General features: G+C 48.1%; 1 protein-coding gene across 1 annotated transcript; it reads right to left on the bottom strand.

Annotated features, from left to right (window-relative positions):
• Window positions 1-370: 370 nt before the first annotated feature.
• On the bottom strand, window positions 371-15,138 carry LOC6602067. The gene is made up of 14 exons (XM_026985733.1): window positions 14,672-15,138; window positions 6,642-6,747; window positions 6,338-6,572; window positions 4,273-5,794; window positions 4,043-4,212; window positions 3,651-3,980; window positions 3,502-3,599; window positions 2,901-3,301; window positions 2,513-2,839; window positions 2,265-2,448; window positions 2,012-2,171; window positions 1,825-1,951; window positions 1,607-1,752; window positions 371-1,547 (listed from the first exon to the last, which is right to left on the bottom strand). Exons 2-14 carry the CDS (start codon window positions 6,713-6,715, stop codon window positions 1,236-1,238), a joined length of 4,086 nt encoding a protein of 1,361 aa, XP_026841534.1. The 5' UTR covers window positions 6,716-6,747; window positions 14,672-15,138; the 3' UTR covers window positions 371-1,235.
• Between the last annotated feature and the right edge of the window lie 920 nt (window positions 15,139-16,058).

Raw genomic sequence — 16,058 nt, 5'->3', positions numbered from 1 at the left:
ACATTCTGATATTCACAGTGTGAATAGTATACAATACAAGCACATATATGGATTACTACTTCATTATCGCTCATCATACTATATTATTATATAACATATACATTTATATTCTGTACTGTACTTTGCTGTACTGTTCCTTGTGACATTTCTCTTTGTTCTTTCGTGTTTTTAAAGCTGAAACCCACGCATTATAGTTATTATTTTCATTACTTATAGACTAGATGCAAACATTTTGCTTATTGTGCATTTGTAGTTATCTTTATTGTCCACTGCACTCTCTTTACCATGTAGATTCTTTGGTATACGATCAGCTCTCTGAAGAAGATTCTGCAACAGGAACACTCATTAAATGCTGTAGATCAGCAGTTTCCTTTTGTTTAGTTTTAGTTACATAGATCGTGTCTACAGAAATTATTTTCCGTTCTAGTTTTTAACACTTGATAGTTTTGGATCTACTATATGGTAGGTATGTTATTTTTTTTTTTATTAATTTCTCGATATATGTAAATATATTTGTATATTTATTTGGCGGCAATCATACATTTTTGTCTTGGGATTAATAAAATGTTTGCTTGCCGTTTTCTTATTTATAGAAAGGCTTCCATTAACAATACCTTTCAACACGAAATTCAGCTATGAAATTGATTTATTGTCCGGGACGACTCGGGATATTTAGACACATTTACCAATCGGTTACATATCGGTTAGGTTAGGTTTAGGGTATAATCCACATCTTCTTCCGTGATTATATATGTATTGTATATCGTTTATCTTCTTTTTTTGTGTAAATATATAAATCGGTTATTCATTATTTATTGACATATAGTTTCGCCTTTTTGGTTTGGATTATCTTTGGTTTTCCTTCAGTTGCTCTCTTTTGGGTTTATAGAAATCTCTTTGTAAAAAAATTGACAAATAAATTCGGCAAATTGACACATGATTATGTTGCCTACATCGGTGTTATGCTAGCTAGCTCGATACGCGTCGAGATCCGCCAAAATACCGTAAGTTCAGTAGCAAAATATATCCTATCCATCGCTCGCCACATTGAGCACCTCTGATCTGGGTGTTTCCGGTTTCTGGAACTCTATTTTGTGTACTTTCTGCAATGCTGTTAGCACAAATGCTGTATTCAAGTATTTGCTGCGTCTGTCCTCTGATGTCTCTCCTGCATCTCATCTCTCTCCTTATCCCATCATACATATACATTACTTCTGTTAAATCTATGTCTGTGTTTAGTCATGGGTCAGGACCTTGCCGTGGGTGTAGTAATAGGGCTTTCCGTTTCGCGAGGGATCCGTGGCTATTTTGGAGAGCATGTCAGGTCCGCCCGGATGCAAATCATATTTGTTGATGCGCTCCTCGCCGATAGGTCGTGCATGCTTTTGCATCTGCTCCTGGATCCAGGGCACATACTGCACCACGTTCGCGTAAACACCGGGCAGCTTTGGGTGGGCACACATTATGCCCCACGACACAATGCCGCCGACAAACCAGCGGTCCTTTTCCCCCGGATACGGACAGAGCAGCGGACCACCCGAGTCACCCTGCAAAAAAGATCACCTTATCCACACACAGCTCGAAGCGGTTCGAAGCTGCTACTCACCTGACAGGCATCCTTGCCGCCATCATCGAAGCCTGCGCATACCATGCCCTCCGAGACGGTCAGATTGTCGAGCCACTCGTCGCACTGGTTGCGCGTGATAATGGGCACCTGCACCTCATTGACTATGAACTCGTAGGTTGACTTGGCTGCGGAGTAAACGAGAGATCAGTCTAATATTCCCGTCCCGTCCCGTCCCGACTGGCAGTGGCTTCACTCACGGTCCTTTTCCTCGCGCTTGCCCCATCCGATGACGGTGCAGAGGGTGCCGGAGTGGAGATTCCTCACGCTTGGCGGCGGCAGGCAAACTGGCAACAAATGCTCGTGGAAGGAAACACGCGTGGCCAACTGTGGGAGAATTGATGCATTACATGGATGGAGTGATGTTCGTGAGACCAGAAAACCTACCTGGAAGAGGGCAATGTCGTTGTCGTGGGCAATAGCCATGTTGTACTGCGGATGGGGAATGACAGCCTTCACCTTGACCTTCTGGCCCGTATATGTGAAGGAGTTGCGGCGCGTCACTCCCAGCTGAATGGTCCAGTCCTCCAGATCGATGACGGTGTAACTGCAACCACAGAAAGGACACAACACAGGACAACATTAAGCGGCAGAGTCGGAAATGGAATGGCAGTGGCAGTAAGGGCGATGCGATACTTACTTGCCCACGCAGTGGGAAGCGGTGAGCACCCACTGATCAGATATGAGGACGCCGGCGCAGTAGAAGATCTTCTCGGGCCCGCCCAGAATAGCGGCGAGGAAGGGCCAGTTGCCGGGATTGGCCTGACTGCCCCCAATGATCCGCCTGGAGGGCTTGTGGCGTCCACGTTTCACCCTGCCGCACTCTATGCGGGTGGAAAATAGCCGTCAGCCATCATTCCAACAGTGAAGGATTTTTTCTCGACTTACCATAGTTGGAGCACGTGAGCTCGGCCATGGGATAGTCCTCGGTCTTCTTGCAGTTGGCGAACTCCTGCATCAGGGTGGACCGTCGCTTGGCGTACATCTTCCAGATGTCGGTGGAGACGTTCACCGAGGCCAGTAGCGGACGGTGTGTTCGCTGAGTCAGGACACTGGTGGCGTTCACGGCCGAGTAGCCAAGAATGGAGCACACGGCGCTGGGTGAGACGGCCCGGTCCCAGTTCTTCACGCAGGCGGGCATCCACTGGCGCTGTCCGATGCGGTAGACCTCCAGAACCCCGGCGCCCACATCCCCATTCCGCTCACTCAGCCTCACTGCAAAGGCGATGGATCATGGTGAGGGATCAATCAGACTGAAGAGGATCCCAATACTCACGGCAATTACGCTCATCCTGGCCGTACGGACAGTCGATGATACCATCGCAGATGTGCTTGGTTGCAATACACTGGTTGTCTCCACAGTAGATCTCGTCCACGCCACACCGGTCGCAGCTTCCCTCGTCGGTCTGGTCCATGCAATCCAAGTGTCCATCGCAGACGTATTCCATCGGCAGGCAGCGGTTCTGGTCGCACTGAAAGCCATCGCACCTGGGATTAGAGGCCGCTATCATAACGTCACGCACCTCCTCCAGACCCACGCAGTCCTCGGAGCTGGGGAAGTCCTTAAAGAGCTTGCAGTTCAGATACTCGGGAAGACTCAGCCCGAACACATCGAAGAAGAACCCGCATCGGCGCATTGTCTCAGTGCAGAGCGTCTTGCACGGTGGCACTGTGGCACTATGGAATCGAATGGATATAACTTGTTTAGTCAGGATTCAAGACGCACATCATGCACATGTTCTTTTGAGGCCTGTATTCAGTCTACCTAATCCCCAATCTTTTTTATCAGGTTCCCCCAAAATACTTGTATCCCATCTTTCAGAGTCTGTTCATTGCCTCTCATCTTAGATCCAATCATGCATTTTCTCAAAACTCACCCACTCTGACCGCACTTGGGCACGAAGAGGGTGCACAGGAACAGGGAGACCAGCTCGTAGCAGCGGACGTCCACAAGAGCCTCGTAAGAGTCCAGGTCCTGCAAGCGAGGTGGATTAATAGGATGGCAAAGAGCTCGCATCATATTTACCACTTGCGTCTCCAGCTGACCAAAGTGACCGATGTAGTTGGGGAAGACCGTGTAGTTGTAGGGTATCTGCGGGCCCTGACAGAAGCGCACGATGATGGGCAGACAGGTGCCGGGGGCGGGGTTCTTGCCAAAGCTCGAGTTCTCCTCCACATGGATGGTGTTGATGATGGTCTTATTCACGAACTTGATGGTCGGATAGGCGTTGAAGTACGCTGCCAATCCACCAGCAATGGCCAGCAGAGCAAAGGCGTTGATCAGTATCTGGAACAGGCGGAACTTCAAGCGTCCGTTGGTGATGTACGGATTGGAGCTCTTGCGTCGATTGATGATCTGAAAAGTCATCGATTGAGTAGGTTTTTCTAGGATTGGGCTTCAAGGTTCTGCCACGGTACCTGATGTTGCAAGGACATGGTGTGGGGTGCTCCATTCTGAAAGCGCACAATGGTCTGCAAGCTGCTGGGCGGAGCACTCGCCTTGTTGAGGGGCGACAGCGTCTGCGGGGGCTCCAGCTCCTCGATGGGCTCGTGTTGCACTCCCTGGCGGCAGACAATCGGAGCCGGGGCTAGGATTCGACATCAGTTAGTAACAGTTTGAGTGTCGCGTATGTCCTCTCTTCACTTACCGCTGCACAATCGCTTTGCCGACAAGGAGGGCAGAAGTGGGGCTTCCATGAGTTTCGAATTGTAGCCGGGGCTGGACGTCTGGCTGAAGCTATCGCTGGAAATGGTCGAGTCCTGGCGGAAATTGATCTTACCCCGCGGCGGCGGCACTGCCGGAAGCAGCTTGCTGAAGCGTGTGGGTGCCAGGTCCATCAGTGGCGTCTGCTGGCGCTGGGCCATGCCCTTGCGACCGCTCTGACTCGATGATGCCAAGGGCAGAAGCGGCACCTCCATCAGCTTCGAGTTGTAGCCGGGACTAGAGCTGATGGAGTAGCTGTCGCTGGACAAGGTTGAGTCCTGGCGCTGCTGCAGCTTCGGGTAGACAATGGGCGGCGGCTTGTTGCTTCGCAATTTGTTGCGCACGGTCAAGGGCGGTGCCGCGTGAACCCTGGGAGTACTATCCACGGAATCAAACGAGCTGTTCATTCGCTGCGGCGGCTCCGGTGGCCCTGGACGTTTTTGGCTGATGGCTTTCTGATTGCCAGCAGCTGCAGCTAGAGCTGGAGCTGGAGCGGGCACGGGAGCCATGCCCAAGCCCAGCGACATGGACGACATGGTGCCGCTGGAGATGGTGCTGGAGCCAGCCGAAGCTGCTGACGAGGTGGAGGCCGATGCAGACACGCTGCTGGTTTCCTTATTGGACTCGGAGCTGTTGCTGTTGCTGTTGCCGCTGCCGCTGCTGATGGGCGGTGCAATCTTGACTGGTGGCTGCTTTCGGGCCGGCACCGTCGGTAGCTTGCTGCTGTTGGCGACGACATTGTTGTTGCTGGCCAACTCGACACCGAGGCCGAGGCTGGGATTGTTGTTGTTGAGCTTGTGCATGGCATCGTTGACGACGGCTCTCTCCCGGTCGCGCTCCAGCCGGAACGTATCCTTGGCCAGGGGGGAGTCAATGGAGATGGACGTGGGCTTCTCGTCGAGGGAGGACTGTGTGTCCACCGAGGAGAACCGGCTGCGATAGTCGACGCTGGTCGAGCTGGATGCAAAGCGCTCGCTGTGCCCTCCCGAGGAGCCGTAGGCGGAGTCGACGGTGCTGCTGGAGGAGCGCTGGGCCCGCTTGGCCATGTTGCCCAGCCCGGCGTAGCGGTTGGCATGGTAGCCAGCGACCTTGACAGGTGTGGAGGTCAGCGACTCATCGAACACGGAGTTCTCCAGGCTCATGCGGTCGTCATCGGAAATACCATCGGCATCCGAATATCCGTGCGCCGGACGTGTGGCTATGTCAACAAGAAGTGCTGATTGCAGCCCGGCTGCCTCTGTGGTCACGTTTGCTGGCTGCGGATAAACAAACACTGTCCCAATGCCGTGGGCGCCTTCCTGTCCGGCTGGGCCCGGCTGCCAGCCAGACTTGCCTCGCAGCATGCGACGCGGGATGGGCGGCGGTGGCGTGACTGGCGTGTCCACACGTACCAGCTGCTGCTGCTTGGCTGCCCCAATAGCCCCCATTGGCGCTGACTTGCCATATTTCAGGTCCGTCATGGTAACCTGCGTCGACGGGCCATAGAAGCCATAGAAGCGGGAGAAACAGTAGAGGCTGGGTCAGAGGTCGGAGGTGTATGTACATAAAGCTATAGCTTGCCAAATAGCAATATTCCGCGAGCTGCCTGTGGCTCAGTCTAAGCCCACGGAGCCAAATCCCTTGAATCCAGGCGGACGGACTAAGCTGCTAAGCCGAATGTAGCTTGGGCGCGGATTCTGCACGAATGGCAAATAGCGGAAAAACCTTTCAGTGGTGGGAGTGGGGCTGTGGGTGTGGGTGTGGCTGATCCGGATTTGTAAAAAGGGGACATTCTCGAGTCCGTTCTGCGTTGCAGGTGATGATGTCGATGATGACAATGTTTGCCACAGCGGGGCAGGGGGAAATGAAATGAACGGAGGAGAGAGGCCCCTCCTATGGCTGCATAGCTTTATAGCCAGATCTGACTCATCGGCTGTTTCAAAGCCAAATGCCCACATGGAGACATGGAGATGTGTGAGTTTTGAAAAGAAAGCCGACTTTTTGCTAGCTTTTCTGGGGGTTGGACTTACCAGCCTTTCGTTGCCCCCGTTGGCCCCTAGCTGCGACGGCTTCTGCTTATCCTCGAGCATGGGGTAATAGTGGGAGGAGTGGCGTCGCACGATGCTGCTGGTGCTGCTGCTTTGGCTGCTGTGATTGGAGCTGGGCAGTGGCAGCAGTGTGACGGACTTGCACTGCTCCTGCTGCTTGTCGTAAAAGTCCAGCAGAGAGTTGAGGGGCAGCGCCAGGCTGGCGGCACGCTCCGAGCTGCAATGGAAAAGAAGACCTATACTGGTGAGGCAGGAGCCAGGACTGGAGGATGGGACGCCACCTTACCGCGAGCGACTGCGCTGGTCGTCGACCGAGTGCGGATGCTGCTCCTGGGAGACGCTCAGGAATTGTTTATTCATGTTCGAGTGCGTTCAGGGCTTAATCGTTTAAGCTGCAATGGGAAACGAAATGGAATCGATTATCGGAGTGATCTCCGCGTATGTGATCCACATGCAAGTCGAAAAAACCATAATTACAATTGCTTGAGTCCCCAGGCCCAAGACGTCTGCCCACCATGCATATCCAAAGGAAACTATACCATTGGCATTCCGCCTGACTCGGCCTGTGCGGCATGTGCAAGTCATTCAAATCGTACGAATCAGCTACACAATCGACCCAATCACACACTACTGCTGGAATAGGACAAGCCTGAGGGATACATATATGTATGGAGAGGCGGGCACGGGCACGTGACAATAGATCCATGCCACACACAGCCACACACACTCCTGTATGGAACGTAACGTATTGATGCCATCTGCATCGTGCCACGCAATTTGGCCCTTTGTGTCTAATGGATGCCATTAGTTGGTTCATAACACAAAGAGCAGCCACTTCCTCTTGCCCCACAAATTGCCTTTGCCCTCGCCTTCGCATTCGCACCGACTGTCCTGCTGCCTTCATTGTGTCGGAGTGAATTTTGGCTCTTGGGCCTTAGAGATGCTCCCTGCAGCACAGCTTTCATTGAGTTTGTATCGAAATTCATTTAAGCAACAAATAGGGACAAATGAAAGTGCCCTGAATTGAGTTCTACCAGTATTCTTCTATAGGTAGAGTCCTTCAGAGACTGGTACACTGCAACTCCAAATGGCCACGACCACTCACGTGGCTATCTCCGATTCTGGAATGTTCGGATACAGCAATTCTCGGAATACAGTGCATATTTGCTTATTTTAAAATCGATGCGGAGGATGCGATGGCTCTAGAAGGTCCCTGCGCACAATCTATACGAGTATGCAGAACTTTTATACCATAATCTATTTACGAGCTAGCTACGAGTCAGCAAACCTAGAAAGGATTTCGTCAATACGCTGGTGTGACCTACTTAAATCGGAGGCATGCCACAGAGTCCTATGGCAGAGCGAGACAGTCAACAGGTGAAATATTGCAAGGGGTGTTTGATGGGCGAACAAACACACAGAACAATGGAAAAACAATCCCACACTTTGCATCCATTCATCTGGTAGCTGCAGGCCCACACTCCCACTCACCCGCTTGCCCACCCGCCCACTGGCCACCCACTTAGTCGAGCAGAGGCGAGCTGTCGGAGTTCATGATGTGTCAAGGACGTCTATTGACACTAATAGGATGCAATCAACTCTGGCAGGTGAGAAGGCTGCATTTCCATCTCCACCTCGACCACCACGTGCATTCCTAGGCCCTTGTTCATGTCCATTTCCATATCCCTGCGTCCGAATTTGCATATGCCTGGCATTTGTATGGATGTATGGATGTGTTTTCCATAGAGTTACTGACTGAATTAAAATTTTCCCCGAGGAAAAAGTTTTATATTTACTCTAGAAGATAGAAAACCATAATTGGATAAGTTTTCCTCGGCTAATATTGTATTTAAGTCGGAGTTCCAATCGAATCTGCTTTGCTGAACTATTTATTTCCTTGGCATTCCAGCTAATTATCTAATAAAAAACATTTAATTAGATTCTGCGTAGGAATCACACTTATCGTACAACAGCAATAAGTGCTTTTTCGTACGAAGTATTGAAAGTTTTTCTCTGCTACAAACCATACAAATGGCAGCATTTTGGATTTTCTCAATTGTTGTTGTTGGGATTTATTTTATTAAAAAAAAATCACTGTTCATAATCTATACATTCGCATACAAATCATTAGATGGAATGAGGTTTCTTCTTTCGGTTCACCACACATTTAAAACGTTCATTTATCAGGCGCTTCCTTTCCTCAGTTTTATAAGCAAATACTCGTATGTAGACACACATGGATATGCATAGAATTTGCCTATTAGCATACACACACAACCAAAGAAAGAGAGGGAGGAATATATATGGAGACAGGATAAACATACAAATTCTATTTGCCTGGAATTTGTATGCTGAGCAGCAATTCCCAGCTCATATGAACCATAAATTGTTTGCTTTTGTGTGGCCCAGTCCCGCGCTCCTGTCCCAAAAAGTTACCCAACGAATTTGCAACGCAAAAGCAATCAGCCTGCCCCAGGAAGGTAGAGGAGGAGGCGTGGGAGCACGAGGCTATTAAATAATATTAGGGGCGTGGATCTCCTCTTCCGTTCGCTAGCATAGCTCCCTAATCTATCGCTGACCTTTAGGTTATTATCCAAATTGTTGGCGCATTTGCCAAGTGTCAGCCTCTCAAATTCCACTCACAGATCAGAAATCTCAGTGATGTCCAGATGGGACCAGCACCAGCCCCAGACCCGCTTATATAAGACTGAAAAGGTTGAAATTCCACAGACCCACACCAGACAGGACGCCAGCAATTGTTCCTGTGGGCCTGATAGCTATGGTACACATTATTAAGTATACGTCTAGTTGTCCGGATGCCTTTGGCTCGCGCTTACTCCTACTCCAACTCCTACTCCAACTCCTACTCCGAGTCCTACTTTTGCCACTCTTCTTTTCCTGCTACTCTTGCTACTACCATTGCTGTTCGAAAGTATTTTCCCGAAGTATTGCGTATGGAAATGGAATTCTGAGTTAATCAGCAGTCGGGAAAAATGCGGAAAATTCCCCTTAAGGACAGTGGCAAATTATTTTGTTTGCTAAGACTCGAACCCTTGCTTGCAGTCGAACATTCACTAAGCCGTTGAGTAATAGGAGTGCTATCATTTCGAGCTTGAAAATCATAATAATATCAACACTTGTGTCCATTGTCCATGGCGCAGAGGGTTGGAGGACGGACGGGGCCAATTATCGAGGATAGAGCACAATGTCTGGCACACATCCTACATCCTGCCAAGACTGTGCAATCAGGGTCAGATGACATGGGTGAGACAGATTAGGCATATGTAACATATTCAAATTCAGGTTTCCTTATCGCCCTTGGCGTATTTGCCTAGAGCTCATCACATCCAGCGCATCCAGGGACCAACACCACCGTCCAAGCCAAAGTACTAGGAATTTCATTACAAGGACATCCTGGTCAGCACTGTCGGAGGATAGGATGGCTCAGAGCGTCAAAGAGAGAGGACGAAGGGCTGGCTGTGCAGGGCTCTTCAGCTATGCCTAAAATGTGCTGGCACTTTTGCACTCACTTCTTTCTATCCTATCTCTCTCTTTCTATCTGTTGTTGAATACGTATGTATTCACTTTTGGCTCGTGTTCGGCTCTGGCTCCAGCTTCAGCCATAATTTAAATTTATGGCCGACTCGCTGCTTATGTTGCCGCTTTTTATTTGTCGGAGACGGGACACACATAAATTATGGCTGAGCATTTAATTAGTTTGTGCAGCAGGCGGCAACAGCCTTCCAGGTAGCTTTGAGGTCTCGTCCGTCCCATGCCAAGCCGGGACGTCGACGCCCTCGGGGACCCATAGATGTCATACGAGTATGTACAATATGTATCTCACATTACTGAACATCAAAAGCATCCGTCAATGCTGCAGGACAGACCAGACAGATACCTCGTTTTGAAAAGTCAGTTGCTAGTTTTGATTCAAAGTTGATTCTACTGTGACATTATGTGACAGTCTATTTTATCTCGCAAGTGCAGACAGCCTGGCGGCCAGTATAGAGGCCGGTATATGGGCACGCCCATACAATTAACAAGCAAAATATCACAGCGAATGAGGAGAGAGTGAGAGTAGGCCTTTGTTCGTAATTGTGCAATCAGCAATGCGATGGTGTGCGATACTAGTCCTATAATGTGATTGTGAACAGGCACGTACGAGTATGGGTAGAGTAAGTAGATGTTCGAGCACGTGCTGCAAATGGCTTTGGAAAGGGAGGATAGAGGCAGGGACTGGGGGACGACTTCAAAGTCAAAACGGAGAAGGACGAATTGTTCAACAATTTAAATTTTGTACTATGTATCTGTATCTTATAGATAAACGTTTGCATGTGCTTGCTTCTATGTGGCCTGCGCTTCCGCTTTTTCCCAGCATTTAACATTTGGTTCCCATTTCCATTTTACATTCAAAGGGCGTTCGTTCGACTGATTGACAATCTTTGTCAGGGAACGAGAGCGAGAACTCCTCTCTGGGAACCCAACCATCCCATTCCAATCGATTGGTCTCCTTTTCACTGCGTCTCATTTCCGCTGCCATCTGATCGGCCACATGAGATGCGGATGCACATACTCGCAGTCGTTCCCGTCCCCGGAGCACTCCCTGCAATTGGATGCTGTTTGCCTGCCACTCAGCTGTCATGATAGATTTGTGCGCGAGTACGAGTGAGATGCCGATGCCATCGAGTAGGGTTTCTGGTGCAGGACCCCAACTAACTGACACAACTTACTCCTACTCGTACTCGTACTCGTACTCGTACTCGTACTCGTATTTGCATAGACACAAGCCCTCAAAGTTTTGCAAAGAAGCTGCCGATGGAGGTCGCTGTGCAAATAGGAAGGAGCCTATCGCCATGTGGGGCGTCACTTTGGGATGGAAATGTCTGATAGAAACACGAGTTACAAGTACAATCTGCAAAAAGTTGCTTCCATTTCTTTTAGTCTACTCGATAATCGCATTCAAAGTGTTTTTTTAGGTTGCTAGTTTTATTTCCGTGACTGTCGCAAGACAAGCTCAGACTTGTTTGATTCTTTTTGTCTGTAAAAGATACACGCGGAGCATTACATACAGGTTCCCTTCTTGGCAAATAGGTAATGCCATTGTGCCACAAGCAATTACTGGGAATGCACAGAACTGAGGCTGCTTCATTAATAACAAATCCAATTAGTTCTTACAAAATACACATATAAAACATACACGTACATATATTCCGGAGAGAAGCAAGGACAGGCAACAAAAATCCGATGACAAAAGAGAGCATTGAGCAATTGATATTTGTGCACTCGGAAAAAACAAACTTTCGTTGAAAGGGGCACTGCGCTTTTATAGAATAGGAAAGAAAATAGATGCCACATTTTCTGTACATTTTCAAAAAAATTGTTCGAAGTGTACGAGTACTAGATGCGTTCGCTGGGATGGGATGGGGACCACATTGTACACATTGTACGTACAATATTTACTGTCATCGTCAACGCCATTGTCCTCTTTGTCAGTTTACATTTTGATCGAAGGGAGCCGAGGCGGGGGGCGGAGTCCTGAGTCCAGAGTCCTGGGCTGACATGCTTTACTTTCATTAGTTAATGCGGCCAGGCAGCGCTGACTGATGCTGACGCTGACGCTGGCGCTTTGTTTCTAACGTCTCGCTGGGCGCACGTGGCAGGCTGCGGCTTATACTGCCTGCCACGGCAATGATGGGTGTCGTGCCTGTCAGCCTCCTCTACTCGTACAGCTGTATGCGTGTGTGTCAAGTGGCAAGGGAAACTGAGGCGACAGCCAGAAGAGCCGCCAGAGAGATACAGTTTGCAGAGTGTACATATATCGTGCTCATCGAACCGTTAACGGTAGACAGACGAACGAACAGTGGGGCAGCGGGGCAGCGTGGTCATACTCGTATGCTGCATATGTATATGTACAGTGGATGGTAAAAAGGAAGACATCACGGCCCTGCCGTTCCCTCCCTCTTTTCGATTTCAGTTTCCGTTTTGTTCGGTTTGCATTGTCGTCGGGTGTTACGGAAATTGATTTTCGTTCTTGAACACTTCTTCTGTCTCGCCCCGCCCCCGCCCCCCCTCTCTGTTGTCCGTTATAATTTACTCTCCACCTTCTGTGCTCCAGCTCCCGTGGTTCCCCCCAACGGACATTCCTCCTTTTCACCTCAAATTTTAATCAGATAGTCAAAGTTACGAAGAATTTAAGCTTTTAGTTAAAAATACTTGACAGTCTGGTCAGTCCACGCGCCAGTCCGTTCTCCCGAGTAGGAGGCCAGAGCGGAGGGCGGGTAGGTGTAGGTGCATTCCGAATGTCAAGGACGCAGAGAATTCTGAGAAAGGATGCAGCTTCAGGCGACTTCAGGAGCTGCGGTGCGACTGCAACCGGCGGTGTCATGGCCTATCTTTGTCCGCGTCTGTCTCTGTGGCTCACTGCGCAATTCCCAGACTTTTATTAAATATCCTTTCTCTATACCACCCGCACCCCACATTCCACATTCCACACTCTTCCTCCCACTGCAGATTTAATCCGCTTGGAGTGTTTCCCGGTCACAGGGAGTTTCATTAAAATCTGATCAGAGCAGTCGAATGAAGCGATTTATCTATTCCATTGTTGTTGTTGCTTGGGACGTGCATTGCCAGAACGAAATGGGAATTAGACTAGTTAAATGTGTTACGAATAATTCTTAATCTGTGGGCGCTTACCAAGAAATTTGCACACATTTATACAATCATAAAATAAATGATTGAATTGTGGAGCTATTAAATTTAAATCGATCTCTTATGGACATTATATACATATGTATTTCAGATACATTTGGTGTGCATTTGTGATATTTACTTAACAAAATTTAAAATTTTCTAACCAGTTTGAATGTTTTCGTTCCAGCCATCAAAACACGTTAAAGCCAGGAAAGGGAGGGCGCTGTTTTTCAATTACGGGTCTCACTGAAAGAAAGCTAGTGCTGCAGAGATAGATTGATATTTAATCTACCCTTCAAAACTAAGCCACACTGGGAGAGATAACGTAAATAATTTGACCACTTTTCGGAACTCTGGTATATAAAATAACCAATCTTTATGATTCTGCGTTTACGTTTTTATCGAATCATTACAAAAACTACCTGAATAAAAACTTGATTGTGTGCGATGATATCACAGCATAGCAAGAATAAGCCAGATGGTGAGATTTTCTGCATGTTGAATGTACACGTGAACTCTGTTTACTTTGAGTAGCGAGTATAAAATTGATGGCGCCTTGACCCCTGTGAACACTAGGAATACAATTTCCAATCCCTTTAATCAAGCTCATTTAAAGTCTTGGCCGGGCCATGTCTTTGGGTTCCCTGAACCCGAGCAGGGTCTGCTCTGATTCTGACCTTGTCTGGTCGCTGCTATCGGGCCAGACATTGCTAATTGATTTCCCAGTGCACTTTATCGGGAATGGAATTGTTGATTTAAGTATTTGATCGGGTCGTGTAATTTTGACTTATCCTGAAATTTGATGCTGATTTCGTTTTATGCATAAATATTTGGTATTATGCTAGCCAGAGTTCCAGATAAATATTCTGTATTGCTTTTTCTTCCTCCTCTTTCGTTGCTCGGCCTTTTCTGTTGCGTTGCATCGATTTTTGGAATTTTTGGCATACCAATTCCTGCCCAGAGAGTATATTATGCCCCTCAGTAAGTAGGCATCGTGTCCCTGTTCGTGTGTGTGTATTTATTTCATCCAAATTGAGTTCGAATGCTGCGCGAGTTGGCGAGGACAGGGACAGGCCCAAGCTGATACAACTTGTGTATCATACAACCTGATGTCTAAGTTTGATTCCTTGTAGCCTGTGTCTGTGTGTGTGTGTGTGTGTGTGTGTGTGTGTGTGTGTGTGTGTGTGTGTGTGTGTGTGTGTGTGTGTGTGTGTGTGTGTGTGTGTGTATCTGCCTTGTTGCCCTGTTTGTTTTCCACTTCAACTCCGCCTGATCCTGGGACCAGTACTGGGCATTGGACTGGGTTCAACAAATTCATTCTATCTCATTCTGCCCCACACTTTTTTGTGTCTCCTTCCTTCCGCTCTCTCTCTTTCTCTTACTCTTCCTCTCCCTGTCTCTCTATTATTCTGTCTTTTTCTGTTTCTGTGTGGCTTAGCATTTTCGGAGCCCAAGTCAAATAATGCGCTAACACATCATTTCACACTTAAATGCTGTAAAAATATGCATAAAGATTTTTTCCCAATACATATCTACATTCATATATATGTATGTATGTATATATAGCTCATTCGTATGTATATATGTATGTATGCATGTAAATATAATTGTGTGTGCCTTACTTACATTTCTCAATTGCTGTCGGTTGTCTCTCTCTCTATCGTTGGTAATGTTGTTGTTGTTGTCGTTGTTGCTGTATGTCGGCGGCAGCCAGCATCAATCTCTGTCCAGCATTCGGGCATCTTTCTTCTGTATCTTTTTTCTGGTGTTTGCTTTGCGCCCGTCGCCTCGCCTCGGGCCAAAACACCTCAGCGGCAGCGCGCAGCAGTGAACGTTGTTGTTTCGGGTCTATTTTATATTTATTTCGTGCTTTGCTCACAAGTTGTTTCGGTTGGCTGTGTGGCTGGGAGGCGGGGGGTGAGGAGCAAGGGCTAGGGCAAGGGCATGTGCGAGAGGCAGTCCAAAAATATGAACTCACACAGACAGAGGCAATACAATTTTAGTTGACGTTGAGCAGGCACCAGGACGACAGTATATGTATGTGGTTTTTTGTGTGGGTGAAAGTGCGTGTGTATATTTTAAGTATCCTGTTTGCGCTGCTCCGCTGCTGCTGCTCTGCTGTGGCTTCTGTTGCCTACTTTCTGGCGCTCGCAACCTCTTATTCTTTTTATTCGTCTCTTCTTTTCTCTTTTTGTTGCTTTCTTTAGTATTATTTGCGTAAATAGAATTTACGTGTTCTCGACACGTTGTGCCCGTTGATACTTGTGTATGGTGGGTTCAGGCATGCAGCATCCAATGCCGTTGTATTGGTAAATTAACTTTGATTACTAGCTGTTTGGCTTTTAACGGTTTTTTTTTTATCTGGGCTTCCAAGCCAGTGCCAGTACAATCCACAAAATAACGGTTTCGAGCAGCAAATACGAGTATGTGTGTATATATAATCCACTAGGATCCAGGTGCTAATAACAAGGTGCAGGTTACGGCTAATTTATTGTCACATTCAAGGGGAAAACACTCTTCAATGCAATTCAATTCAATTCAATCGTTCGTTCATTTGCTGCTCTTTAATCTATTGTATTTTTGATAAACTCTTCCTCTTATGTGGCTCAAATTTCACCTTGTTCTTCTCCTTCCTTTACATAAACGCGCCGTTTCAGCACTTCCTCTTAAGCCCGCTCCTCCTCCCTTCCTTTACTTTCCTTTCCTTTCACTGCTGCTGCTACTGCTTCCAATGCTCCTACTTCGAGGATGGTGATGCCGATGTGGTCCTTGTTGTTGTTGCTGGCCACAACAGCTGCTGCTGCACGCGCCGCACTCGGATAGACGTGCTGTTGCCCACGACATAGAGGTATCGAAAGAGGCCCAAAGCCCACGACTATACCGTTATAACCATTTTAACATACCATCCACCATGAGTGGAAAAGTTGGATTCGAGTTGCGTTGGGTTTGAGCGCAATCGCCATCAAACCACCAACGCCACAACAACAAAGAGAGAGAGAGACAGAGAGAGAAC

This window comes from Drosophila persimilis, unplaced genomic scaffold (assembly GCF_003286085.1).
Source record: "Drosophila persimilis strain 14011-0111.01,24,50 unplaced genomic scaffold, DperRS2 tig00000002-arrow-pilon, whole genome shotgun sequence".
NCBI classification, from domain to species: domain Eukaryota; kingdom Metazoa; phylum Arthropoda; class Insecta; order Diptera; family Drosophilidae; genus Drosophila; species Drosophila persimilis.
This window is presented reverse-complemented; position numbering and strand designations above follow the sequence as displayed.

What these genes read in the sequence shown, in the direction of transcription:
- LOC6602067 (XM_026985733.1), bottom strand. Translation starts at nt 6,715, where the DNA reads ATGAATAAACAATTCCTGAGCGTCTCCCAGGAGCAGCATCCGCACTCG. An exon ending in GACCAGCGCAGTCGCTCGCG is followed by an intron (nt 6,573 to 6,641) that starts GTAAGGTGGCGT and finishes TTTCCATTGCAG; the next exon opens with CTCGGAGCGTGCCGCCAGCC. An exon ending in GGCAAAGCGATTGTGCAGCG is followed by an intron (nt 4,213 to 4,272) that starts GTAAGTGAAGAG and finishes GTCGAATCCTAG; the next exon opens with CCCCGGCTCCGATTGTCTGC.